This window comes from Ochotona curzoniae, unplaced genomic scaffold, assembly GCF_017591425.1.
Source record: "Ochotona curzoniae isolate NIBS_2020 unplaced genomic scaffold, NIBS_Ocur_1.0 scaffold_3208, whole genome shotgun sequence".
In the NCBI taxonomy this organism is placed as follows: domain Eukaryota; kingdom Metazoa; phylum Chordata; class Mammalia; order Lagomorpha; family Ochotonidae; genus Ochotona; species Ochotona curzoniae.
Window position 1 is genome coordinate 9,563,377 of NW_024467106.1, and position 26,253 is coordinate 9,589,629.

A 26,253-nucleotide genomic window follows, 5' to 3' on the forward strand; every position below is an offset into this window, starting at 1 on the left:
TGATGGGGTGGGCTCTCGTGTGTGTAAAACTGTGTCTGAATGTGCGTATTTGCTCATGACATCTGCCTCTTTAGGTGTGTCTCCATGGGCTCAGTTTGTGTGTGGAAAAAGAGGCAGAGGCTGTGGCTGTCCATAGGAGTCAAGCTCTGGAGTGTGTGTGTGTGTAACTGCCTGTGACCTGCAGAATTCTGTGCTTGCACAGTGGGGGCTGTGTCACCTATGACAATGCCTGGGCCATCCTGCCTAGCCCATGGCCCTCCTTAGCAGAAAACCTCTACAAGTGGAGAATTGGGCACTGCACTGTGCCACTAAGTAGATCCTGAAACAAACAAGAGATGTCGGGGCTGGTGGGTGTGGTGGGTTAACAATCTAGAGAGCCCCCCTTCCCTCCTCTGCCTACACACGACCACCCAGCCCAAACCCACCCAGCCTTTAGGAGCTCCAGGCTCCGGGCTCTGAGGGAGCAGGGCACATCTGTGCAGGTGCCTGTGGAGTGGTGTGAGCGGCACAAACGTGCAAGACATGGGAACGCACCAGCTGAGTCTCAGGGGTGACTGCACTCAGAATCCATCTAGGTGGAGGGTATGCCCAGGGGCCCCTTTGTACGCGTGAACAAGTCTGGCTGTGGCCCCGGGGCGGTGAGTGCCCCGTAGGGAGGGGCTGTGTGCCTGCAGCGTCTTTGTGCCATAGCCTGCCACTGTCTGTGTGTCTGTGTGTGCACGTCTCTGAGTCTGTCTCCCTGTGTGTCTTGCTCTTCCTTAGCGGGGAGGGGATTGGTCACGCATGACTCATCTTGAACCGAGCGGGACTCCAGCGGCAGGGCGGCCGCCGCCGCCGCAGCTGGAGGGGGAGGAGGAGGAGGAGGAGGAGGAGGGAGAGGAGGAAGGGAAAGAGGGGGAGGAGGAAGAGGAGGGGGAGGAGGAGGAGGACGACGACGATTACCCGGAGGGGACCCGGACCTCGCTAAGTTTGTCGGGACCTTCTTCCGAGGCAGAGGCGCCGGCAGCCAGAGAGGCCCGGGCTGCGCGCGGGGGCGGAGGCTGGGGCTGGGGCCGGAGCCGGGGCGACGGGGCCGGCGCCTCTCCTCTGCTCCTGCTGCAGCCGCGGCTCCCACTACGGTCGTGGCCCCACTCGGCGCGGCTGTCCGAGCCACGCGCCCGCAGCGCCCGCAGCGCCTGCAGCGCCCACTGCTCTGGGGCCCATGTACTGGAAGCATGAGAGCGCCGCCCCGGCGCTCCCCGAGGGCTGCCGGCTGCCTGCCGAAGGCGGCCCGGCCGCCGACCAGGTGAGTGAGCGAGCGAGCGCGGTCAGGGTCGGGTCTGGCTGGCCCTGCCGGGTCGGGCCGGGTGGGGGCGGCGGCAGGGAGGATGACTGCGGGGTGCGCCTGCGATGTGAGTGAGAGCGCGCGCGAACGCGAGGAGGTGGGGGTCGCGGAAAGCGGGAACACATTATGCAAATGTTGGAGGAATTTCTCAAAAAGCGATTTAGCAAAGACACAGGCGAATCAAGAGGAGGCGAGGCGGGTATTGTCCGTCTGAATAGACACTGATAGCGCCGATGCGCCGGGGGCTGCGCGGGCTCAGCGCTCAGAATCTCCACGCGGGGCCGTCCGAGCGCGCCCGGGGGTTCAGGGGCCTTTTGCCTCCCCTAGGACGTTGCTCTAAACCCCCTTTTGGGTCTGTTTCACCCCGATCTCGCCCCAATTTCGCTCCGGACTTGCCTTCAACCGGCTCTGGAGAGGCGCCGGGGATCTGTGCCCACGGCGCGCCCCGGTCCCGCGACGCGCGTCTTTCCGGACCTATGCTCCCCGCGCTCCGGTCGTATTTTCCTAGCCAGCCCCGCCATCAGCACCACCGCCAAAGCCGCACTACGCACACACACACACACACACACACACACACACACACACACAAACACACACACACACACCAATCTTCTTTTTAATTTTCTCTCTTTTCTCCTTTTTGCATTTTGTGCCGAGAGAAGAGAGCGTGGAAAAGGCGGGGGGGGGGGTGGAGAGAGAAAAAATTCGATTTTTAATTACTACCATTAAAAAATCAAATTTGCAATTCTTTGGGCGGCCTGATGTATCTCACTGATTGACAGTTGGAATTGACACTCTGGCTACCTCTTATCTTGGGCATTCACGACAATTTCTAATTGCAGGTAGTTTGTGTGTGTGCGCGTGGTTTTTTTTTCCCCCCTCGGAGGCTTGGATTGCAAGGGAACTAAGCGATTACTTCAAGAGCCACGGGTTAAGTGCAGGGAGAGGGGGAGAGAGAGGGAAAAAACCCAATCCAAATTCAAATTGCTTCATTAGAGAGACACCGCTTTTGTGGGGAAGGGCTTTAAATGCCCACTACAAAGTTAGGACTCATTGTTCGGCGCCGGTTTATATAACAGGCGCGGGGAGGCGCTGGGCTCAGGCTGCGCCAAGCCAGTTCTGCAGCCGCCGCCGCCTGCCTTCCCTCCCCCTCCCTCCCCAGGTGATGGCCCAGCCAGGGTCCGGCTGCAAAGCGACCACCCGCTGTCTGGAAGGGACTGCGCCTCCCGCCATGGTGAGTCCCTCCGGCCCTGTCTTCGCACCCTCTACCCCCAGTCTCGGCCCTCAAGCCGCCGAACTCTGGGGACTCGGCCCGGCTTTCCGGCCACCAACCGCTGCCGGGTGCGCCGGAGAGGGGTGGGGAAGTGGGCACTCCCGGCGGGCGCCGCCCCTCTCTCAGAGGTTCGGTTTTCCCCACTGGGCATGTGGGCTGTGACCCCTCCCGGCGCCCAGGATGCGTGCGTGAAAAGTTGGGGCCGTCCCATCCCTCCAATAGGCCCTTCCTTGCCTGTCCTTCAGCCTGCGGCGCAGCGTCCCGGGGAGATTTCGTTGTCAGCCGATGCGCCGGGGTTCCAGCTTTGTCGCAGGGATAGCAGCTACGCTGGGTGCCCGGCTCAGTGCTCGGTTCTCCCCTTCTCTCCGCTACGGTAGGCTCAGTCGGACTCCGAGGCGCTGGCAGGCGCTCTGGACAAGGACGAGGGTCGGGCCTCCCCTTGCACGCCCAGCACACCGTCTGTTTGCTCGCCACCCTCTGCCGCCTCCTCCGTGCCGTCTGCCGGCAAGAACATCTGCTCCAGCTGTGGCCTGGAGATCCTGGACCGATATCTGCTCAAGGTGAGACAGGGGTAGGTGTTGACTTGTGTGTTGGCGGGGTATGGACTGCGGCTCCAACCAAAGCGCCGGGACCCCTGCATTCCGAATGCCAGCTCAGCCACTGTCCGATGCCCTGATTTGGGGCAAGGCTTAGAGGGTCTTCTCTGCTCTCCCCCCACCCCCTGGGGGGAGGGGTTCCACCCAAATTCGGGCAGAGTTTATTTCTAAGGTCGTTGAGCCACAGACTTAGAGAAGAACAGCGGTGGCACAGTGCGGTGGCACAGTGCGCCTCTGGTGCTCTCCAGGCTCTAGTCTGCAGATGGGGACGCGGGAGGCTGGGGGGCGGGGGGGGGGATGAGCGTGTCTGAGGCCCGCGCTGAGCCGACCCCCACCCCCGCCCCCTCCCCAGGTCAACAACCTCATCTGGCACGTGCGGTGTCTCGAGTGCTCCGTGTGTCGCACGTCGTTGAGGCAGCAGAACAGCTGCTACATCAAGAACAAGGAAATCTTCTGCAAGATGGACTACTTCAGGTAGGCTGCGGCCGCCGCGCGGGCAGTATGGCCGGGCGCAGACCGAGGTGCCCTTTGTTATGCAATGCTCTCCGGTTGCAAAGCCCCTGCGGCCCGGGGTGCCCTGGCTGGGCGCTGAGGCACTCACTGCGCGGCCCCCGGACTCGCAGTCTCCGGCGGAGCAGAGCTCCGGGTCGCGGGCGGGGCCGGCACAGTGGCCCGCGCGGCCCACCGGCTTCCGTCTCTGCTTTCATCTCGGTCGGGCTCCTCCAGGTCCAATTTAAAGCGCCTGGGTCGAGCTCCGGCTTCTCGGCTCCGGTGCCCCGATCCGCTCGGATCCCAGCTGCAGTCTGGCTGCGTCTCCTTGTGCATCCGGGCTCTGGGTTGCAATCCTTCCTCGCACTCCAGTCGCGCCCGCGGGGGTCTCTCTGGACGCCGGCCTTGACTCAGGCTGGGCTCTGCGCTCTGGTCTGTTTGGTCCAGCCCTCAACGTCAGCGTTGCGTCCGGCTCAGATCTCATGCCCAAGTGCCTTGGTCGTACCAAGCCTAGGGTATCTGGCTGCAGCCCAGCTAAACCCCCCCGAGCATCGCTCGGGAACCTGCCAGCTCTGGGACCCAGACTTCCAGCTCCGCGATCAGTTCAGAACTGGGCTTCGCTGTCTCCCAGGGTTTGGGCTTCAGACTCCGGGAGTCCAGGGAGTGTCTAAGAAGAGGGCTGCGGGAGTGGAAGGTCCCGAACAGGCTTTCAGCGCCCGGTCTCTGCAGCTCTCGCCGCGGCCCATCGCATCCTCTTGCCGCGCGACCGTTGACCGGCATCTTGCTGCTAGCCACGTTGCGCGGGCCTTTGGGTTCGGGGGTCGAGGTTGCTACAGGGTCAGGAGCACGAGTCTTTCTTTCGTTGCTACCTGTCGGGCCTGAGGAGTCGGAGAGAACCGGTTTGGACCGCTATGGTATGGACCCCTCCAAGACCCTTCTCAGGAAATGGAGAAAGCTGGGCCTCTCTGACCATCTGCAACCCAAATACTTCTTCCGCAGCCTGGCCTCGAGGGAAGCTATGGATCGCTGCAGGCATCTTGCCCCGGAAGACCCGGGCCTGAGAGGGTGGAGGGGATGTAGTGACAGGCAGTGAGTGACACATCCCCCACCTCCCAGATCCGAGTGCCCGAGCCTCCAGGAACCTAGAGAGAGTCGTGGATCCGGAGTTGGTAGGGCAGGGAAATTGCGTCTTTGGGCGCTGGGGCACTCTGGGATAAAGTCTCTGAAGCAACACACTGAATAGAACAATGGGAATGTGTGTCGTGGGGCGGGGGGCAGGTTGTGCAAGAAGGACGGTCTCCCAGGTAGCCAGGGCTCCCAAGGCCAGCCGTCCTGTGCTGTCAGGGTGACGGGTGACAGTGGTGCTGGGGGAGGCACCATGAGACAGGGCCCGGCTGAGGACCAACCGTTCACGTGCTGCTGGCTCCCGCATGAGCCGGGGGAGTGTGTGGAGCCAGGAGGGCTTTCTGAGGTTGGGTTATTCTCATTCCCCGCCCTTCCCTCCAAGGGGGCACTCTTGCTGAGGGCCCTGCCAATTCCCTCCCCCTGCCACCCACCACACACACACATAGCGCTGAGAGAAAAAGGTGCAATGTGAATGTCAATCTGTGGTTGTGCACTGCAGGGTGCGTGTGTGTGTCCTTGTGTAATTCAAGTGTGATGTCCTCTCCCACCATGCTGCTGGGTTGATGGGGATAGGAAATGGAAGTCAGAACCCTGTCTCTTCACTCCCTGCTCTAGGGCTGTCTCCACTTGAATAGGCCAGCTATTGCTTTGGGGTCCCTTGGATCCCTGGACCAGGATCGGGGCTGCAGTGTAGACACCCCAGTAGGGTGGTGTCTGGGCCCTCCTGGCAAGCTATCTCTCCCCTGGTGAGATCGCTCTGGTGGAACAGGTGCCCACATCCTGCCCTGCTTCCCCAGTCCTAGCTTTGACTTCTGTCATACCCAGCTTGCTTCGCCAGGTATCCAAGAACTAGTTCAAGCTCAGACTCCCACATGCAGAGGAGGTTCCCTGGCAGGTAGGAGGGTGGAGAGAGGGCAGGTGTGGCCTTTGTGGGGACAGCCCAGGGGACTGGGCTTTGTCAGGCCACGTGTGACCTTGGGCAAGTCTCTGCCTCGCTCTGCCCTCAGTTGGCCTTTTCCAGAACTATCTCCTTGAGTGTAAAGGAAGCAGCTGGGAAATGGGGGGTTGGAGGGATGGAAAAGCTTCTAAAAAGGTTTTTTAAATGACAGCATCTCTGAATGCCTTGATGTCTACCAGTGGTTCTATGGGCAGACAGCTTGAGAAGTCAGGTGGGCCTGGAGGGATGGCGCTGCACCATTTCTGGGCTGCAGGCTCTTAGCACTAATGCTTTTCCAGTGGGGACAAGAGCCCCCCAAAGCAAAAACCAAAGCAGGTTTCTGGTTAAGGAAACAAACACTCCCATTCCCCAGGTTGCGGGCAGAGGGTCATCATTTTTCCTCTGCCAGGCTTAGTGTAGGGAGAACCCATCCGTCCCCTGCAGCCCCACCAGGAGCAAAAATAACTAAGCCCACACCAAAAAGAGGGGGAGAAGCTGCAGGCAGGCAGGCAGGCGGAGTGCCAGGAGGGCTATTGTCTACTCAAGGCAGCAGCCTGGGCTGAGGACAGCTGCTGTGAGGAAGCTCCCACTTACCCTGAGCTGGAGCTCCAGGAGGAGGGGTCACCCACAGAAACACCTCTGCTTCCCTGTTTCCTCAAGTTCAGGCTCCGGGGCGCGAGGTGGGGTTAACACACTGGGTTGTTCAAGGAGAGGCCAGATGTCCCAGTGGGGTGAGGGTACAGGTGGGAGATGGACTGCGACACTTAGAACCCTCATCCATGATCCCCTAACCTCTGGCCTTGCCACCCAGGCGGTGGTTTACCAAGGATCTCGCGCCTCCCTTGGCATCTTCTTACAGACCCTCTTTCGGTGTCTCTGGACAGAGCCAGGGTTGGTGGCCTGAGGGAGTTAGAGGTTGGGAAGGAACTGCAAGTTCACTGGGAAGGGGGCAGTCAAGGAGGGCCAGGGATGCTTTGGGCTCACTTGCTGTATTGAAGCTTGAGGGGGAGCCTATCTAAGTGGCTTCGTCCAGGTTGTTGTTCTCCACTTTGGTTTTTGCAATTCCGTCTCCACGTGGGTCCTCAGTAGTTCTTGTCCGGCCAGTTGGAGTCCCACCTCTGCTCACTCCCCGAGAGTCTTACCAGAAGACAGTGGTCAACCAGGAAATGTGGTAGGGCTTTTAATTCTTTTGTTGTTGCTGTTACTAAGAGCCTTTCCCTCCAACACTTCAGAAAGTAGGGAAAGAATGTCAGGGGCTGGGGGACAAACCGTTGCTTTCTGGAGGGTTCCCTTCTCAACTTCCCCTAGCAGCCACCACCTCAAACAACTTCCCAGGGTCCTCCCCTTCCCCCTGCCCACCAGCTGGCATGGCACAGATCGTGGGTGGATCCACAGGGCACCACTGCCCCCCCCCCGCAGCCTGGAGTGATGGGATGTCCTGGGAGAACGGGCAGTGACACAATCAGGGTCACACACAAGTGACAGCATGGGGGGTGAGGGGGAGGACACCTCTGAACAGAAGGAGTGGTGCCAAGAAGTGAACTCACAGTTCACCTATCTTATCCATTTAATCCTCAGGTGCACCCCATAGTGGTAAATCCTCAGAACCCTGACAAGATGAGAGTGGAAACTGGGGTCCTGGGAGGTGAGGTCGCACAAGTGGTGAGCCTGGGTAAGCTCCAGGGTGCCTGACTCTACCTAGCCTAATCCTTCTATAGGTAAAATAGGTCACCCCTCCCTTTATCCCCTATGTGGTCCCTGGAAAGGCAGAGGTGCCCCTGCTGGTCCCAAGAGTCCCTGGCCAGGTTCCGCAGCTTCACATAGAGGACACCCACTATATGCTCTGACATATAACTCTCCATGGGTGGCCTGGGTGTGTCCTGGCTAAAAGTCAGGTCACCATGGCCCTAGCTAGCCTCTTGGCCTTCTGACAGGAGGAATGGGAGTAAAGGGTTAATTGTTCATGGGAGGGGGTGTAGGGCTGAAGGTCCCAGACCAGCTAAAGTTCCTGTTCCTGGCTTGGTCCGCTAGATTTCAGGGCAAGCCCCCAGCCTGCTCTGGCTTTCTGCCGCCACGAATTCAAACTCCCGTCGGCGCGCTCCAGCGGGAGGAACCCCACCCCCTCCCCCAGAGCGAGGGTCCCAGGGGACGTTCGGAGCCGGGAAGCGGCCCCCCACCGCGGCCGAGAGCGGCCCAGCGGCCGCCAGCTGTTGGGGGACAGATGTTGGGGGAACGGAGAGGGGAGCTCGTGGGGGAGGGGCCTCGGGCCCGGGACCTCCGAGGCGCGGGCCGTTTTAACCTCTTAATTGCTGGTTCCGTGTTTTTTTTTTTTTTGTTTTGTTTTTTTGGCCCGCCTCTTCTAAGGATTTGCTGGAAGGGCAGGAGCAGGGGGGATGGGAAGGGCCCTTGCTGTGCGCCTCCTGGAGGGCCGTCCCCTGAGCGCGGGGAACCTAGCTTGTGGGAACTCCAGTTTGCATTTTGGCTCCTCCGTCGCAGTCTTCTGGACTAACTCTGGTGCTCCCATTGTGAGCGCCGGGTTCCTCTCGCAGAAAAAGGGTCACTTAACAGCCGGGGAAGGGACCAGAGCGAGGCTGATGGGCCCTTCGCGGAAGCTCTTTTTTTTCCAGCCAACTATAGGGAAGCGCCCACGGGAATCGGGCCCAAGGAACCCCCATTCGAACGTTCTAGAGGACTGTGTGGCACGCGATGCCTACTCTATCCCTTTCTGCAGGGAAGAGGATGCGCATCTAGCGGCCCCGACCTCTGCATCGTCCCCCTCCCCAGCGCGGCTCTTGGTGCGGTGCGCCCTAGCCCACGACTCGGGGAGGGGAGCCCAGACCGCACAACTCGACTGGGATGGTGGTAGGCGTGCCCCAATCCCATTGGTGCTCCCTTCGCAGCTTCCCAACACCCTTTTCCTGAAGTTTCGTTGTCTGCACTGCCGCCAATTTCGCTGCTTCCGGAAACCGGTAGCTCTAGCTTCGCAGCCCGTCTGCGAAGGCGTCGGTCTGTTTGTCTGAATTGAGACCCCAAGCCTCCTGGCGCCCTTCGTTTGAGGCTCCCGACCCTTGGTCCTGGATAGGAGGAACAGGAGGCAGCAAACGTTGTGTGACGCATCCCAAACTGTAGAACGACTCCTCCACCGCACCCTGGCCCCGGCGCCCGGGTGAGTGTAGTGTTGGGGGCAACCCCCCAAACACTGGGGTTGACGCACAGAGAGGGTCAGCAAATTGTCTAGGGACTCATTGCGGCGCCAGTCTCGGAGCACCGGGATCCGGGCCCTGGCGACCTGCCTGGATAGGCGCCGCAGAACGCACTCGGGCGTCAGGCACTGGCACTGCTGGAAGGCCAGGGTTGCGCGGAAAGCCGCCTACGCCTTGGTAGCCAAGGACGAAGAATGCCGCCGAGCCAGGCGCCAGGAACCAGGAACCAGCACCGCACAGCGGCGCCCCGCGCGTGGGCCCCAGCGCGCACCGGGACCGCAGGCGCGGGCTTCAGCCGCTCTTGCCTGGACTCTCCCGGTAGCTTGAGGATGAAGTAGCCACCTCTAGAGGCACCTGAACCGGAGTGAGATTGGGCGACGGCCCCCTCCTGCTGTTCATCCTCCCGAGACCTCAGCTCTTCTCGTCTGGCCCGCTGCCTGCTCTGTAGGTTTCGGATATTTTTTTGCACCTGGGAGGCGGTCTCACCCGGGTTCCGCGCTCCGTGTGCGCTCTCTGGCAAGTTGTGAAAAATGAGCGCCAGACTTCCGCAGTGCAGGGGGTTGCGACGACGCGAGGGGACATAGTGAAGGCATTGCACCCTAGGACCCAGGCCTGCAGCGAGGGCTGTGCACTCCGTTGGCTGCCCTCCCTTCCTAAAGCACAAAAGATGGAAAGCCGCCTCCTCTTCAGACACCAGAAAGTGCCCTTCTAATCCCGATAACACCACGCGGGGCGCGGACCCCGAGGACGCATCGCAGCGAGAGCAGACTGGGATGGACAAGGCGGTTTCCTCCCCTTGCTTGCTGCGAGCTTGGGAACAGATTTCCGGGCTGTGCTGGTTTTTTCCCAGGAGTAGCTGCGTTTCTGAGATCGCGAACCTTCTTGGCCGAGGGAGGGCGGGCTGAGGCAGCAGAGGCACGTTCCGCAGGGAGTTGAGCCTAAGCCGAGCCTTGGAGTGGGAGCGTGGAACCCTTTGCCCTGGCTCTCTGTATCCGCGAGCGCAGTGGGTGTTTGCCTACAGGCAACGGGTTGTCCGAAACCTGCACCCTCACGCGCTCAGCACAGCTCTATTCCCGGTTCACCAGCCGCCAGTTGCTTCAATTTGCTAAGGCAGAAGCGGCTGGACGACGTCGTTTTTGTCAGGCTGTTTCTATCCACCACATCTGGGCGTTTCCAAAATCCTTAAGTGTGTAAGGTGCAAGCCCTGGGAACACAGGCAATCTTGGTCTGTTCCCTTCCTCCTCCAGGAATGCCAGGAATGGAGGAAATGCTGGCATTTTGTACGTGGATCTGACCTGTGGGAGAAGGTGACTGGGGAGAGCAGGTGTAAAGCGGAAGCCCCCTGTGCGAAAGCCTTGGGGTGGGAAGGTATTTCAGAGCAGCCACGAGGACCTAGACTGACCTCCCAGTGTGGCTGACCAGGACTCTTGCATGGAAGCTTTTTAAAAAGGCAAGGGAGAGGACAGGTGGGCCAGCAGAGGAAAGGATGTGTTGTGCTTTGTAAACTTCAAGGGTCTTGAACTAGAACCCGAGGGTAGAGTGGAAACTTCAAGGGTCTTGAACTAGAACCCAAGGGTATAGTGGACCGGCCAAAGGATTGTAAGTAGGGCAGGACCAGGTTTGGTGTACATGTCAGCAATTTCCCCGGAACTTTCGAGTGCAGAAAGTGTGGGCAGAGGTAGGAAAGGCAGGGAGGGGCGTGCAAGGGGAGCCTGGTCTGGGAACTGCAGATGAAAGAAGGAGCAGGCTGAGAGGACTGGGATGGTGTCCTAGGTGAGTCACCCACAGTACTGACATCTGGCGCCCAGGGACCAGGCTCTGTGCTGACTCTCCTCCTCCGGCAGCTGCACCCACAAAGCCACACTGCAAAGGGGAGGCAGAGAATAACCACAGACTGGACAAAGGGATGCTTGGTCTGGTGTTTTGGGTGTTGTCTTTGTCCTTTTGGTCCCCAGAGTCAGGGACTAGCTGGGTACTTGGGGACTGCAGAACACTGAAGAAATGATTACAGTGTTACTGTGGCCTGAGGACGGAGCTCAGGAGCTCCAAGGAGCTCAGCAATTTGCTTGGGGTCACAGCCAGTAAGCGCACGCTTGACTGTTCTTCCCAGAAACTGGGAATTTTCTGGGACTGAAGTTATTTGCTCACAGAACTCTGCTTCTTACTTATGAGAGCTCTGTGACCTTGTGCAACTTCTCTGGTTCCCGTTTTTATCACTTGCAAAATAAAGATTGATTGAGTCACTTACATATAGCATTTCAAATCTTAGTGGGCACGAGGCAAGTCCTCAAAATGTTTTCCATTATCATTATGTTTCTCTACACAATGCATTCTTCTTAAAGATTTGTTTATTTTTACTTAAAATGGAGATGGGGGGCGGGTTCCAGCTAATTGTTCACTTTTCAAATGTCTCCAACAGCCAGAGCTAGAGCAGGTTGAAGCCGGGGACCAGGAACTTTGTTCAGGTCTCTCATGTGGGTGGCAGGGACCTGGGTCATCATTTGCTGTATCCTGGGGATGTTAGCAGAAAGCCGGAACATGGGATATACTTTAGAAGAAATCAGCATATAAGGCCATTACAGATGAGATCCTTGCAGACCATTTGGGGAAACAGAAAAGCAGCTCACTATAAGTGGTTGTTAGGGGGCTGCTTCTGGAGAAAAGAGAAGGTGAATGAAGACCAGGGCCCAGCACGCCATTGGGGGTTGGAGGGAAGATGGGAAGCCCGCTCTGAGCCTTCCCACCCCATCCTGCCCCTTCCCTTTCTCTTCCTACAGCCGATTTGGGACCAAGTGCGCCCGCTGCGGCCGGCAGATATACGCCAGCGACTGGGTGCGGCGGGCACGTGGCAATGCCTATCACCTGGCCTGCTTTGCCTGCTTCTCTTGCAAACGCCAGCTGTCCACCGGCGAGGAGTTTGGCCTGGTGGAGGAGAAGGTGCTGTGCCGCATCCACTACGACACCATGATCGAGAACCTCAAAAGGGCCGCCGAGAACGGTACCCACTCCACCAGCCCCCAGCCCTTCCCCATCCCACTTCAGCTCCCCAGGGACCACCCGCACTGCTGGAAGAACAAGGGGGCTCATGGGGGAGGGGAATCCCTACAGCACCCGCAGGCAGCATAGGGGAGGTCGAGGTCGCTGGAAGGGTGCACTTCTGGCAAGCTGGAAGTCAGCACTGGCAACTGTATCGATATCTGCACAATGGGCTTGTGACAAAACCATCTGGAGAGATGAGCAGGTGCTTTGGAAAGGCCTGGGCAGCACCCAGAGAACTCTAATGGTCATTGTGCAAACGGGGCAGCCTCCTGCACCTCAGTTCTGGTCACGCTGGCCCTGAATCTCCCTGCTTCCGCTTGCCTGGAAACAGTGAGATTCCCTGGCCTCATCTCCCAGTTCCTATCCCAGAAACTTCCAGCTGGAGGCTCCAGAGGGGCTCTTGGGCAGGGCTCTCTTTAATTTTAAGCAGAAAAGGGCTTTACAGATACATGGCTGTTATGGAGTGCTATGCTGCCAACATGGACTAGAATCATCTCTCAATCTCGTGTGGCTGTGAGACTGTGACTTTGTAACACATCAAGGACAGGCTTCAGGTCCTCAAAGATCTTGAGGGCAGAGTCACAGGTGGGGCTAGGGCTGAGGCAAGGATGCTTTCCATAATTCCCTGGGCAAGGTCTGTGGAAGCTGCTAGAGCCTCAGCTGTTTGGATTAGTTTATATAATGCTTACAATGGCGGTAGGTTGGCCTGACTCCAGAGCCCAGGTTCTTAATGACCAAACCACACGGTGTTGTACCACTTGTCCCTAAGTTTCAGGACCCTTTGGTCAGAGTAGGTCAAGCCAGGCTGGTGGTTGGGATGTGGCTGCCACCATGTTTCATCTTCTTACCTAATAGATGAGTTCAGCACCCCTCTGGCCACCTGCTTCCTCAAGGAGCATGACTACCATGGAGTGCCTGCCCCATCTCCAATCGCACCACGGGGTCAGGGACCACCAAGTTTCCCGACTGTGCCGCACCACAGGCATTCCTTTCTCCTGGGTCAGAGCTGTGTGAGGCTAGCTGGAGAGTCAAGTGAACTTGGGGGTGCTATGTAATTGTCTGTGGGCAAGTCAGCAGTGGAGTCAGAGACAGCTTCTGCTACACCATGGCCCATTAGTAATCACAGACCACACCTAGACCAGCCAGGACTGCCCGAGGCCATGGCCTTGCCAGTCAGCTTTCACAACCCTAGCTAAACCCAGACTCCTTCCATGTAGGGAGAACTTGAGTGCCTGGGGCCTCAGATTTCCCTACTAACCGGCCCTCAGTATTGGCTACTGCTTTCCCATTTAAGCACAACACACACACTCACATACTCCTCATAGAAAAAAAAATGATGGTTAGGCAACAAGATCACATCAAATCATCACCTCCCCTCAGCTCTCCGCGTTTATCTTTCCAGATTTTTCCATGTACATTGGGGTACTTATTTTTCCCTTCAACATAATTTTTTTCTAATTAAAAAAATTACTATAAATTGTGAGCGGTGGTTATCTCTGAGTGGGAGAATTACTGGTAATTTTTATTTCCTTCTTTGTGTTTATCGGAATTTTCTGAGTTTTAACAAATAAGATTGTTACATATTTTTGCATTCTGAAAAGGGGTATTAGAAAATAAAATGGGAACAGATTTAGGGATTTAGTATGATTGCAAAAGCAAGATAAGTGGAAAGAGAATACTCAATAGATTTTCCAAGTTTATAAAAGTCAGAGGAGGTGACGTGTGATTGCCGAAAAGGCTTCAAAAGTCACAAAAAGGTTACAAGTCGAGAGCTTCCCCGGAGGTAAACCACAGCTAACACACACTTTGGAGCAGTTCCTTCCAATTTTTTTTTTCTTCCACGTGTTTTTACAAAATTGGGGGGCGGGTCGCGGTTCTGTCACCTGCCTGCTTCCTGTCCTCAGCCTTTGGCTGTCCCAGCCCCATCTCAGGGAACCTGACCTGCCCCTTCCCTATGCGAGTTCCTAAGGTGTGCGGTCCGCTTGTGTCCATTTCCTCCGACGCAAAATAGGGACCATGCCCCCACGTGCTTAGCTGTGAGATGTTAGAAACACAGAATAAAAAGCGCTCGGCACCAAGGGGACGCTCAGAAGCTGCCCACCCTCCCCACAGACCCGGAGTCACGGACTAGGGCCCTGGGATCCCCGCTCCCAGCCAACTCCGCTCCTGACCCTTCCAGGGACAAGCTCCCCCCACCCCCGTCCTTTCCAGGCTGCCATTAGAAGAGATGGGGACGCGTGGTCAGCCGCTTCTGTCGCCCCCAGGGAACGGCCTCACGTTGGAGGGGGCAGTGCCCTCGGAACAGGACAGTCAACCCAAGCCGGCCAAGCGCGCACGAACATCCTTCACCGCCGAGCAGCTGCAGGTACCTGGGCGGGCGTGGGCGGGACCTCGGCACCTTCTGGCCCCGCCCTCCTGCTGGACCCGCGTGGTGGGTGGGGGGCGCGGCGGGGCGGGACCGGCGTTGCTTGGGCGTGGCCTCCGGGCCGAGGCCTCCGATTGGGTCGGGGTCCCGGAGGCCTGGACGCGCGCAGCGGCCTCACCGGCTGCCTCCGCGCCCCGCAGGTTATGCAGGCGCAGTTCGCGCAGGACAACAATCCCGACGCGCAGACGCTGCAGAAGTTGGCGGACATGACGGGCCTCAGCCGGAGGGTCATCCAGGTGGGGCCCTTGGGCTGGAACGGGGCGGGACTAACGGGATGCACGAGGCTGCGCTTCTTCGGGCTTTCAGGGGCGCGTTTGGAGCGCGCTAAGGCTTCCGAGGCTGTCGTTGCAGGTGTGGTTTCAAAACTGCCGGGCACGGCATAAAAAGCACACGCCGCAGCATCCGGTGCCGCCCTCGGGGGCGCCGCCCTCTCGCCTCCCCTCCGCCCTGTCCGAGGACATCCACTACTCCCCGTTCAGCAGCCCCGAGCGGGCGCGCATGGTCACCCTGCACGGCTACATCGAGAGTAAGTGACCGCGACTCTGGAGGCCGCCGGGAAAGGGGTGGGAGGAGGCGTGGATGGTCCCACGGAGCTTCGTAGAGGACCTCGAAGCTGTGAAAGAGAGCAAGGCTTTAACGCAGGGTAGCCCTTGGCCAGCGCCTGTGCCAGGACAGGCTGTGCAAGGTTCCTGTCCTGGACAGATGGAGACCCAGACGGAGGAGGGTGTGGCTTGCGTGGTGGTGGTTCCCGTGGGGAGTTGAGATGGCAGCCTCATCTCTGCAAGCTGAGGAGGGGCACAGGCTTTGGGGAGGCACGTGGAATGGGCACTTGGAGTGATGTTTGGGGAGCCCCCCAGCTCTGAGACCTTGGACAAGTCCCTTGCCCTCCTGGAGCCTCAATGAACCAGCAAGTCACCAGCACCTGTTTCCCAGGGGGTGAGGGTTCCCCCGCCCCATGCACCCCAGCATTCTGTTCACTGACTCTCTGCTCTTAGCCCTGGGCTCAGAGCCAACGCTGCCTTGCTGTTGGAGTCCCTGTTGTGGAGCAGGAGGTCAGTGGAGAGCAAACAGACTGTGAAACGAGGAGGCAGGCACGCTGGGGAGTAAGGAACCGTAAGAGGGAGACTTGCGGACCCCTGAGCAGCGACTTGGAGGAGAGACAGGAGTAGCTTTGGGGGTAGGGAATCTGCCACCGAGCAGGAGCATAGCCCGGATTTGTTTTCCCTCTGAGGCGGTGTGCTTCAGTGTTTCCTCCAAGCTGGACAGGATTGAACACTGGAAGTGATGATCACACACATCTTCCCTTCTCTGGCTCCATGTGAAAGGGACGCACAAAGGAGCGCTGAGGGAGGGCTGCTGGCACAAGCCAGACACCACCCTGGGACCCTAGGAGGATTTCTAAATCCCAGAGGTCACAGTTGGATTCCATGGATGAGGCTCCCAGGGGCTCACCATAAGCCAGGATTCTTGATCGATCACCTGGGCTGCAGACGCCGCCCTTGCCACTTGTTAGCTGTGCCACACTGAATGAATTTCTTAGTTTCCCTGGTGCATCTCTTCAACTGAGCACAACAAGAGAGCCCGTCTTAAAGCGGTGTGGTGAGCATCTGACGAGAACTGAAGGAAATCGTCCACATGTTAGTTAGAGCTGGAGAAGCACTGACTGCTAATGCTCCATTTCTGAATCCTGTGCTCTAAGAGGAGTGTCTGTCCCCCTTTCTAAATAGTGATTGATGCTCAAGATGCACCTGGTAAAGGCACCAAGGATCAGAGGGATCAGGGCCACTATCTAATACTTGGATCCAGGTGGCCCTCTTGGCATTGTAGCCAGGACCCCTAGAATTCCTGCCTAGACTCTGTCTACCTGCTCTGTTGACCCAACCTAGACTTTTTGATGCCTAGCGAAGTGCTTGGGGTACCCTCTCCTCTTCCCCACGTGTGGGAACCCAGCTCAGAGAAGGAAATGGTGGGGATGTCTGTATCTCAGCCATTTGCTTTATGGATCTTGGGTTTTCTGAAGTGGTAGAGCTGGGGAACTGATGAGAATGGGTTAGAACCAGACTCTAAAAAAAGTGAACTTTGCAGTCAGTTGAAGTGACAAGGTCCTCAGTTTTCTGAAAACTTAGCGTTTGGGTCTGATAGAGGCTTTGGAAACAGATTTCAGAAAAATGCGCAAGCAGATGAAGGTATTTTGAGAAGTGATGTTGAAAAGTGAAATTAAAAGCTAAGTTCATTCTGATGCCAAAAAATATTTTGAAATCCATGCACCTTTTTTTTTTGTACTAAGTACTTTCTAGAGACTCTTCAAAGACCCTTCACATGTGGTTTTCCAAAATAATTTGGGGCAGGAATTCCATGATCAGCCCATGTTCACAACCCCAAGTTATAACGTGACTGCTTTCTCCTATTGGAGGGAAAACCCTGGCTCATAGCCACCATGACCTGTCTCAAGTTCTCTTCGATTATGAATCTCTACATAGGCTCTTTCCCTATGACCCAAGGAAGACAAAAATCTAGGGAAGAGGCAGGCAGCAGACTTCTGCTCTCTGTCATGGTAACAGGCTGAAGCAGGAGAGATTTGGGATAGACAAAATGATGGACCATTGTGGATGCTGGAACAGAATACGAACCTCATTTGACAAGTATTGAGAGTGCATGGTAGAGACCAGGCCTCATTTAAAATCCTAGAACCTGTGAAGATTTGGATCTAGAAGACAAATGACAAATCCCTGCCCCCACAAAGTTCATGCTCTTTAATTGGCAAAGGCAGATGATACCCAATGACCCAAGTGTTAAGGAAGAAAGATAAAACCACCTGGAAACCCTGGGGAGGTGAGGCCAAGGGGTAAGGGCTGGGTTGCAGTGTAAACAGGCAGTGACTTAGGAGTGCAGAGTCATCTAGCAGATGCCCAGGAGTTGAGGACACAGGAGGAACCCCAGGAGCATCTGAGCAGAAGGGGTGTGGCCTTCTTGCAGGTAGTGGTCCTTGCTTGTTCACAGAGGAGTGATGGTCAACGGGTGGGAGGTTGCGCTCAGCCATATACATGTTCCAAAGCCCTTCCTATACAGCACCACAGGCAATCCTGAAGTCTTGCCCAGGGTCGCCCAGTTGATTAAGTGGGCCAAGATGAAACTGGTCTTGGGACTGCAGCTTGCAGGGGCAGGGTGGGATCCTGAGGGGAGCCACCTGGGGGGATGGGCTCCAAGGCATCCTCTTGTCCACAGGTCAGGTACAGTGCGGGCAGGTGCACTGCCGGCTGCCTTACACCGCACCCCCTGTCCACCTCAAAGCGGATATGGATGGGCCGCTCTCCAACCGGGGTGAGAAGGTAAATGGAGCCAGCTGGGGTCTAGTGGGGTGGGAGCCATCCCATGGGGGATGGGTTTCTGCCAGTGTTCCACCATCATGGAGTGGGTACTGCACCACTGTATGGCAGAGCCTCTCTGTTCAGAACCCCACTCAAGTGACGTGGCACCTGCTGGTGTGTTCTGTGTGCCCAGACTGCTCCAGGGGTTTTCTTGCAGTGCCCACAAACCATTTAGCCTTCTCTTTCCATATTTGTAAATCTGGTCTCAAGTGTTGGGGTTCCAGGCATGGTCTTAAACACATCCCACTCCGCCTCCAACTTCTTTCTTTTCTTTCCTGCCTTTTGGGAGAGAACATCCCCAGCATGGGGTGGGGAGCAGAGGCCAGGGGTAGGAGCCCAACAAGGCTTCATATAAGGGATAGGATCCACTTCTGGCTGTCTGGAGCAATAGACCAAAGCCCCTGAGGGTGCAAGGCTGGGAGGCCTGGTTTTGTAAGCCTGGGTGGAACTTGGAGGGGCAGGGGCCTCATACCTTCCCTCTCAGCTCCCAGACACCACTTGGTTAGCCCTTCATGTTAGAAGTGAGAACTTTGAGGCCACAGTTTTCAAAGGTCAGAGCCTGGATGGGAGCCTGTGCATTCACTCACCCATTCACGTGCTGAGAGGTATTTCCTACCTACTGACTATGCTCAGCTCCCCTGAGCACACTGCTAGGAACACAGGGAGGAACAAAATGTGGCCCCTGCCCTTGAGGAGGTCACCGTCTGGGCTCCCAGTCGGGACAGGTCCAACAGAGAGCTCAAGCTGTGGTGTGGCAACAGGGTGGGGGGTGGGGAGATGCAGGAGCTTGGAAGAGGGGCTAGCAGGCAAAGGATACCCAAAGGCGAGGTCAGATGTACATGGTAATCACTAGCCAGCGCAGCTGCTGGGGAACCCGGAGCCATCAGGGCCTCTGGCACACAGCCTTGGGCCAAGTTCAGTGAAAAATCTGGGGAGAGAGGCTTAATGTCGCCAGGTGGAGGAGCTGGGCTTTGTCCTGGGGCATGGAGGTCCTGGAATGCCTGTTTCAGAAACATCCTTGTGAGGGTGTTAAGAGGGTGGGGCGAGTGTAGCCATTTGGGGGGAGCAGCTGGAGGAGTCCCTGGTGGTTCCTGGTCTGGTGCAGCCTCAGATTCAGCTGGGTAGCTTGCAAAGATGCAGAATTGCAGAGTCTGCTAGGGAGGCCCGACGAGGGGCTCAGAGATCCCAGCCCATGCGGTTCTGAAGGGGACAGTTGGCAGGATATATTCTTCCAGGCTGGTGCCTGTGTTCTGCTTACTCCATGCTGGGCCCCACGAGAGACCATAGGTGGTATGGAGATGCTGATAGCATGGTTGCATTGGTTGGGCTGTAAGCACATGGTGGAATCCTGCAGAGCTGCTGGTGGGCAAGTACACTCAGGGACATCCCTCCATGGCTGTCACGTTCAAGGGTGCTCCTCCTCTGTTGGAGGCAGGCACTTGACTGTAACTTTGTGAACGAGGGAATGGCCTTTCTTAGAAAGAGGAAAATGAGGTTTAGAGAGACAACATGTCCTCTGTCCAGGGCTGCAGGGTTGATGCTGCTATACAGCTTGCACAGGTCTCTGCTCACTTCCTTCTAAAGCCCCTGATGGTTCATTCGGTGCTCTGTCTGTGGGGGTGGCTGTGCTCAGACAGGGCAGTGGCTTGACCAGGGTCCTCCCCAGAAGCCTTGACCCTAGGACCGCCTGTGTCAGGGTGGTCCCCTTCCTGCAGGAGAGCATGCGTCTCTTGTACAGTGCTGCAGCAGGGAGTTGCCATGGCCCTTGGCATTCTGCACCTGCAGGGGAACAGGCAAGGGAAAGTTGGGACAGAAGCTCCAGAAGTAGGAGTGACAAGTTGCCAGGGAGGAGCAGGAGAGGAAAGGCACTCCAGGGCGGGAGATCAGAGGGTGCGAGGGCAGGTAGCATGGAGGAGCCACAAGGGGTGTGGCAAGAGCCCAGGGAGGTAAGTCTGTTGACAGTTGCCACATAATGAAGGGTATGACCGTGGCCATTATATACAGGGCAGGGCTGGGCTTGGTGCCTTGAGAAGAGCCCTTGTCTTGGTAGCCTAGCAAAGTTTGTTGTGAACATATGTACCTTCAGTGGGGAAGCTGAGCCAGGCTGGGCTCTGGCAGTTTTGCCTATAGGAAGCTCCTGGTCCTGGACCTTGGGGGCCACAGTTCCTCTGGCCAGGCCGTGTCCTCAGCTGGATGTATAGGAGCTCATGGTTCATGTACATCCTCCTCTGTCCCACTTCACGCCTCCCCATGGCTCGCTGAGCCCTCACACCCTGCAGGGCTGCAGGCCCAGACCACCTGGGCTTTCCCTGCCAAGTCCCTCTAGGACTGAGCTGGCAAGCCACACACTGCCCGTCTGGCTGGTCCAGAGCTTGCTCGTGTAGACCAGGGTGGTCTACCTCATCATCAAGCTGCACACACCTGTAAATTTTTGGAACCACATTCCTTCCTGCTCATGCTCATGCTGCTTGATCACACAGCATGAGTCCTTGGAAAGTCCTTAAAATAAGGGTTGTCAGGGATCACATGTGGACACTGAGGCCCTTGGAAGGGAAGGACCTGAGTGTAGCCATCCTTCTTAAGATGCTATGTCAATCAAAAGATTTATTTTGATTATTTGAAAGGCAGGTAGGTAGATGGATGGATGGGTAAATAGATATAGAGAGATCTTCTCTGCTGCTCCCCAGATGGCCAACAGTGGCCAAGGCTGGACCAGAACGAAGCCAGGAGCCAGGAACTCCATCTGGGTCTCCTATGTGGGTGGGAGCATTCAGGCTTTCTTCTGCTGACTTCTTAGGTCTATTAGCATGGAACAGCATCCTATGAGATGCTGGAGGCTCAGGTGGAGGCTTAAGTGGCTGCGCCACAACGCTGTCCTGAGATGCTATCTTTTAGTAAGATCTCAGGCCAGATGTCCAGAGGCCAGGGTCAGATGATACTGTCAGCAAAGCCACACACAGCTGGACCAGCTTCCCCTGTTTAGGGATTCAGCCAGCTGTTCAGAGGTTCAGTTTCCACAAAGTGGAGGATAAGAACAGTTCTTATTGAAAAGTGAGTGCAACCCTATGTGTGAGAGCCTCGCGCAGAGCCCATACACAGGCAGTGAACCACTGGTGTTGGGCTCGCTGTGACTACAGTGGTCCCCATGTCCTCACAGGCAGGTGCCAGGACCCACCATGGGTAGCTGAAGCTGTGGAATCACACCCAGGCCTAATGTATGTTTCAGGTGATTTCCTGTGATACGTTATAAACTAAGCACAGAGGGAGATGAACAACCATATCAATAATGAGATGGAATAATTTTTTACACTGCCCTATTGAAAAAGTCATGCCAATGTGGGCTATTGAAAGAATTAAGAAAATATTGATATTTTTGGACCATGGTTGACTTTAGGTGACTGAAACCATGGATAAGGGGGACTCCTGGGCTGTCATGGAGTCATCATTTCTTCTGTCACCTCCCCATGGCGACCCATCCCAAGCAGGTAACAATTTCTGATCAGAAAACCGAAAGGCTATATGGTTGTATCTACCAGAAGTACTCAGACCCTGGAAACCCTGGCAACCTCCTCCCTATGCCACTGTGTAAAGGCACATCCCACTGACCAGCTGGTACTGATGGCCCACGGACTTGAACTTCATGGATCTTGCTGTATTGTTGGCTGCGAGACAGCAGCCAGGCAGCTTAGGTGGAAGAGGGAGAAGGGGAGCGGCAAATGGCCCTGCTCACCCACTGTGGGCCAGGCTCCTGGGGATGCTTTGGGAAGCTTGAAGGGTACACCTGCAGTCTTGCGGGTCTTGAGCCATCTGTCAGTGGCTGGTGCTGTGGAGCCTGGGTGGTGTGGAGGCATGGCGTGTTGTGGGCCTAGTGTCATTGTGCTCTCTGCTCCTTGGCCCTGAGGTTTGGACTCAGTCACGTTGTTGCACCACTCTGAGCCTCGTGCCCTCCCTGCTTGCCACATGGAGGTGTCTTGAAGAGCTGTGGAGCAGAGCCCAGAGGGCTCCCAGTAATGTGCCCAGCATCGTCCCTCCCTGCGGCCTCCCAGGGGAGAAGTCAGACTCAGAGAGGGCAGCTGAATCGTCCAGCAGGCTGCCAGAGTCAAGGTGTCAATCCAGACCCAGAACCCTGTCTGGGGGTGCTGCTGGATGCTCAGCCCCCTCCCACCCTCCTCTTTCAGGTTATCCTTTTCCAGTACTAACACTGCCAACACTTCCGCATCTGTCCACGGGCACCTGCCAGCTGCCCCTCAGCCGCTGACCTCCAGCGTCCGAGCCATGGCCGGGGATCCAGCTGCCTCTGCATCCACCCCGCCCTCCGTCCTGCCCACCACCAGTTCGGCCCCCCAGGCCTGGCCTTCCCCTCTCCTGCTGAGATCCAGAACCCACCAGGAGCATCGCTGTCCTCTTGGAAGGCAGACCACCCTGAGATTTGGACTCAGGGTGCCAGCAACAGCCTGTGTTTTCCATTTACATGAGAATCATCTTCAACTGAAGCCCATCACAATAGCAAAAAGGCAAAATGGAATCATACAACACCAACAGGCTTCTGGTTTACAGGTTTTCTTCCCCCCAATCCTGGCCTTTATTTACACTTCCTTGGAGCCATCTCGGAGTTCTGAATAGCTGACAACCCCTCAATGTTCTCCACTCTGTTGCTTTTGTCTGGAAAACTCTACAGTGTCTGTGGGATGTCCCCCAAAGGACAGCTATGTTCTAATTTTATCATTTCCATCTGTCTGGTTATGTCAAGTTAATTCAGAAAGAGAAGAGACACTGACCAACCACAAGAGGCCCAATAGGGCGGAGATGGGGGCCTGCCCAAACCTAGAGGCAGGAGGAGAGGTGGTGGGAGGTGGGGGAGCAGAAAAGGAGATGGAGACAAGCGCTTGGCTCATGGCCTGAGAGGAAGCACCGTAACCCTTTCCCAGGGAGGGAAGAGAAAGCTCGGTGTGTTACAGGGAGACCTACCCTCACCTGATTCTCTATCACATTTGCAGGGGACACAGCAGAGATGGTATCCATCTGAGCAATGACTCTCTGGAATGTTCTCATGGGTTGGGATGAGGATACTTGTTGACCTCCTGTTCGTGCCTGTTAAGAGTGTCTGGGTCAGGTCTTCTCCAGGATACCAGGGTACAGAATCCAATGATTTGGTGGTCTGAATGTTAATCCTGAATTCATCTCTGTGTAGGGAGATGAGGGGGTGTCCACTGCCTAGTGAGTGTGCCACATCCAGCATCCCAGGTGGCACCTCTGGACTTATCCAGAGCTAGTCCCACCCACTCCTGAGTGTGCTCATGCCCACCCATCCTGCCGCAGCTCTTCCATCCCACACAAAAGGGTGGGGCTGCATGCCACCATGCACATGTTTTCAGGGATGTCAGCAGTCCTGAGCTTATCCTGTAATTCTAGAACTATCTGGCATCCTGATGCATTTCCCACTAGAGGCTGCTAGTAAGCACGCTGTGGCCCAGGTTGTCCTTCCTGCTGTGGTTAACTGATGCCATTGCTTTTGGAAGGAGACAGGAAAAGCAAGTCCATGGTATGCAGGCAGCTGTTGTCTCTGTTTTTGCCCATTGCAGACATCACTAATGGATGGCATCATTCTGTCTCACTAAATCTGGAGATAGTTTCAGAATGCAAGTGCTTGAAGTTGGCACCTAGAGGAAAAGCCTGTATGCCATTCTTGCTTTGCCACCTGGAGGAGGGTTAGGCCCAGGCATGGCTCCAGAAGGGAAACTGCTTCCTCCCCTTTCCAAAGATGGCTCCGGCCGACCCATGGCAAAGTGAAGGTACCACTGCGAAGGTAGCAGGTGTGGCTCCATTCAGAACTCACCCAGCAGTGATTCGTGCCGACCCTGGCCTGGGTGCTGACATTATCAGGGCGGGGTGGATGGGGTGGGTGGTGATTCCTGGCCTGGTGAGCTCCATTCTTTTCTTTCCCCACCCACCCCCGCCACTCCTGATGCCCAGAGCCCCAGTTGCACTGGCTGAGCCCTGTCCAGGGTCACCCCACTCTACCTTGAGTCTGCCTCTGGGGTCTGGTTCTTGTGTGGATCACATGGCCGTAGCATGTTGCAGTCCAGAGCATCTCCAGCTCCCTGCTAAGAGCAGCCTGGGGACCGTGCAGGCCATCCAGACTATTTATTTAAATACAAAAAGGGAAAACACACACGCAGAAAAAAAAATGTAAGCACTTTTTTTTTTTTGAAAACCAATGTCTGTTTTGTTACATACCTTTCATGTCGTGCTTTGTAAATGTCTTATTTGTGTAATAAATAAAGTTAATGCGAGTAGAAGTGCTGGCACTGAAATGCAGAAGGAGATGACATTGCATTTCTTTTCCTGCTCTCTAGTTAAGGGCTGAGGTCGCTGGCTCGCAGTCTCTGGGCTGTCGTACTTTTGGAATCGCTCTTCCTGGAAAATGGGCAGCATTTCCCCAGGCAGTGAGCTTGCTGACACACACACATTGCTGGGCACCCTGCTGGCTCGGAGGAGGAGCCCTTCGTCTGGCACATGCTGTACCACATTCCTGGGACCGAAGTGGGGTCCTGTGATGTGTGGGGTTCATAGACACGAAAGAGGAAGGTACGGCTTGGAGGTGGGAGCGTTGCTGGGGAGGAACAGAGCAACCTTTAGGGAAGAACAGAGGTGAAGCCAAGAGAATGTGGGGTATTACCGTGTCTTTGCCATTTGGCCTGAGAGGTGAGAGGGAGGGCACCTTTCTGGTTGTTGTCCTATCTTATTGTGGTAGAGTCTCTGGTTCAAGCACAAGTTCCCGGGACAGAGTGGAACTGTGCTGTGGTCTTGCCTATAATTGAGTTGCTTGTAAATCTCAGCTCTCGGTGCCCAAGGTCAGCCATTCTGTAAGGATGTCTATTGGTGTTGTTAACTCCCCAGCCCCACCCCTGTTCCATGCATTCTTCCAATCTAGTTTTCCAATGTTGATTTTTTCTAAAGATTTTATTTATTTTTGTTGGAAAGTCAGATATACAGAAAGGAGGAGAGACGGAAAGATTTTTTTGTCCAATGATTCATTCCCTAAGTGACCGCAATGGCTGGAGCTAAGCCAATCTGAAGCCAGGATCCAGGAGCTTCTTCCAGGTCTCCCACATGGGTGCAGGGTCTTGGGCCGTCCTTGACTGATTTCCTAGGCTACAAGCAAGGAGTTGGATGGGAAACGGGGCTGCCAGGACATGAACAGGTGCCCATATGGGATCCCAGCGCATTCAAGGTGAGGACTTTAGGTGCTAGGCCACCATACTGGCCTCCCCTTTTAAAGAGATTTTGATATCTTTTCATGTACAATAGTGTGTATATATATTTGGCATGAACTTAACTTCTGTTTTTCAAAACGCAGTTTGGAAGCCTTCAGCAGAGCTCAGCCCTGAGTTCACCAGGCGACTGGAGACATGGGCAGGAGGTGATTTCCCCAGGTGTCCTCCATAGCGCGCTTGAGGACACAGCTGAAGGGGCTGCAGGATAAGCAGTCTCTAAGGATGGGGCAGTTACACAGAAGATCTGGGCTACCCTTGGCCGAGGAATGTCTGTGCAGTGGGCTGCTGCTTCCTCTTCCATTTCCCATGGAGATGTGTGATCTTGGGGGGTGATTTGGAGTGGGGATTCCATGCACAGTTGATGATTCTGTGGGGAAGCACGTCTCGAGGACCTGCTAAATGCCAGCTGCTTTACTTGTACTGTATTTTTTGATGCCCTCCCTCCCAGCTACTTCCCCACTCTACTACTTGAATATCATCATGACCGTTTCGTATAAAAGGAAACTCAGCTTTGGAGAAGTGACTTGCCCGAGGTCACATGTGCAATGGGCTGGGGTTTGAAGCTAGGTGTGGTGATGCCAAAGCCACATTTTTCCCCCTATGGCACCAGGCTCATTCTGGGGAAATCGTCAGAAGGGAAGGACAGAGTTGGGGAAACATTCTCAGGCCTACAGGGAGGTACCCCTTGTGAGTGCGCACTCAGGTCAGACTGTCTGAGACCAAGCAAGTTGCCATCTCCCTCTGATCCTTGGATTTCTCATCAACAAAAGCCAATGCCTGGTCCTCGCCTGCAGGCTGGGGAGTGGAGCGGAGATGACGCCCCTGTGTGCCGGCATCCCCTTATTGCTCATTCTATTACTGCCTACTACTACTGTAGGTGGTGGTTCTCAGACACTCACCTGCATAAGAAACATCTGGAAATGCAAACTGCAAGGCCCCAGAGGCCTCATTCACAGAGACTGTGCCCAGTAACCCTGAGGTGGAACCTAGGAGTTCATGACCTGATTCTGATGCAGGAGAGACAAGCATGCCCCCTGAGACAGTCTTCCAAGGAAAGCACTCTTGGGCCACAGGGTACAGAAAGCCTTTATTCCTTAGTCAAAATCCAGGTCCTAACAGTGCAGTCTGGCCTGGCCGAGGCTGCCCAGTGCTAGCGGGGCAGGTGGAAGGCTCCATCGGAGGAGGCAGCTGCTGAGA

At 56.1% G+C, this 26,253-nt stretch overlaps 1 protein-coding gene across 2 annotated transcripts; it reads left to right on the forward strand.

Moving 5' to 3' along the window:
• The first annotated feature begins 1,085 nt into the window (after positions 1 to 1,085).
• LHX6 (LIM homeobox 6) lies at positions 1,086 to 22,345 on the forward strand. Of its 2 annotated transcripts, XM_040962931.1 has the most exons (10): positions 1,086 to 1,285; positions 2,487 to 2,558; positions 2,975 to 3,157; positions 3,546 to 3,667; positions 11,725 to 11,945; positions 14,251 to 14,351; positions 14,552 to 14,647; positions 14,763 to 14,937; positions 17,637 to 17,740; positions 21,958 to 22,345. In XM_040962931.1, exons 1-10 carry the CDS (start codon positions 1,202 to 1,204, stop codon positions 21,976 to 21,978), a joined length of 1,179 nt encoding a protein of 392 aa, XP_040818865.1. In that variant the 5' UTR covers positions 1,086 to 1,201; the 3' UTR covers positions 21,979 to 22,345. The 2 variants fall into 2 exon arrangements, with proteins under 2 accessions (XP_040818865.1, XP_040818866.1); XM_040962932.1 differs by lacking the exon at positions 17,637 to 17,740 and having other exon boundaries at positions 1,202 to 1,285; positions 21,958 to 22,037.
• The last annotated feature ends 3,908 nt before the right edge of the window (positions 22,346 to 26,253 follow it).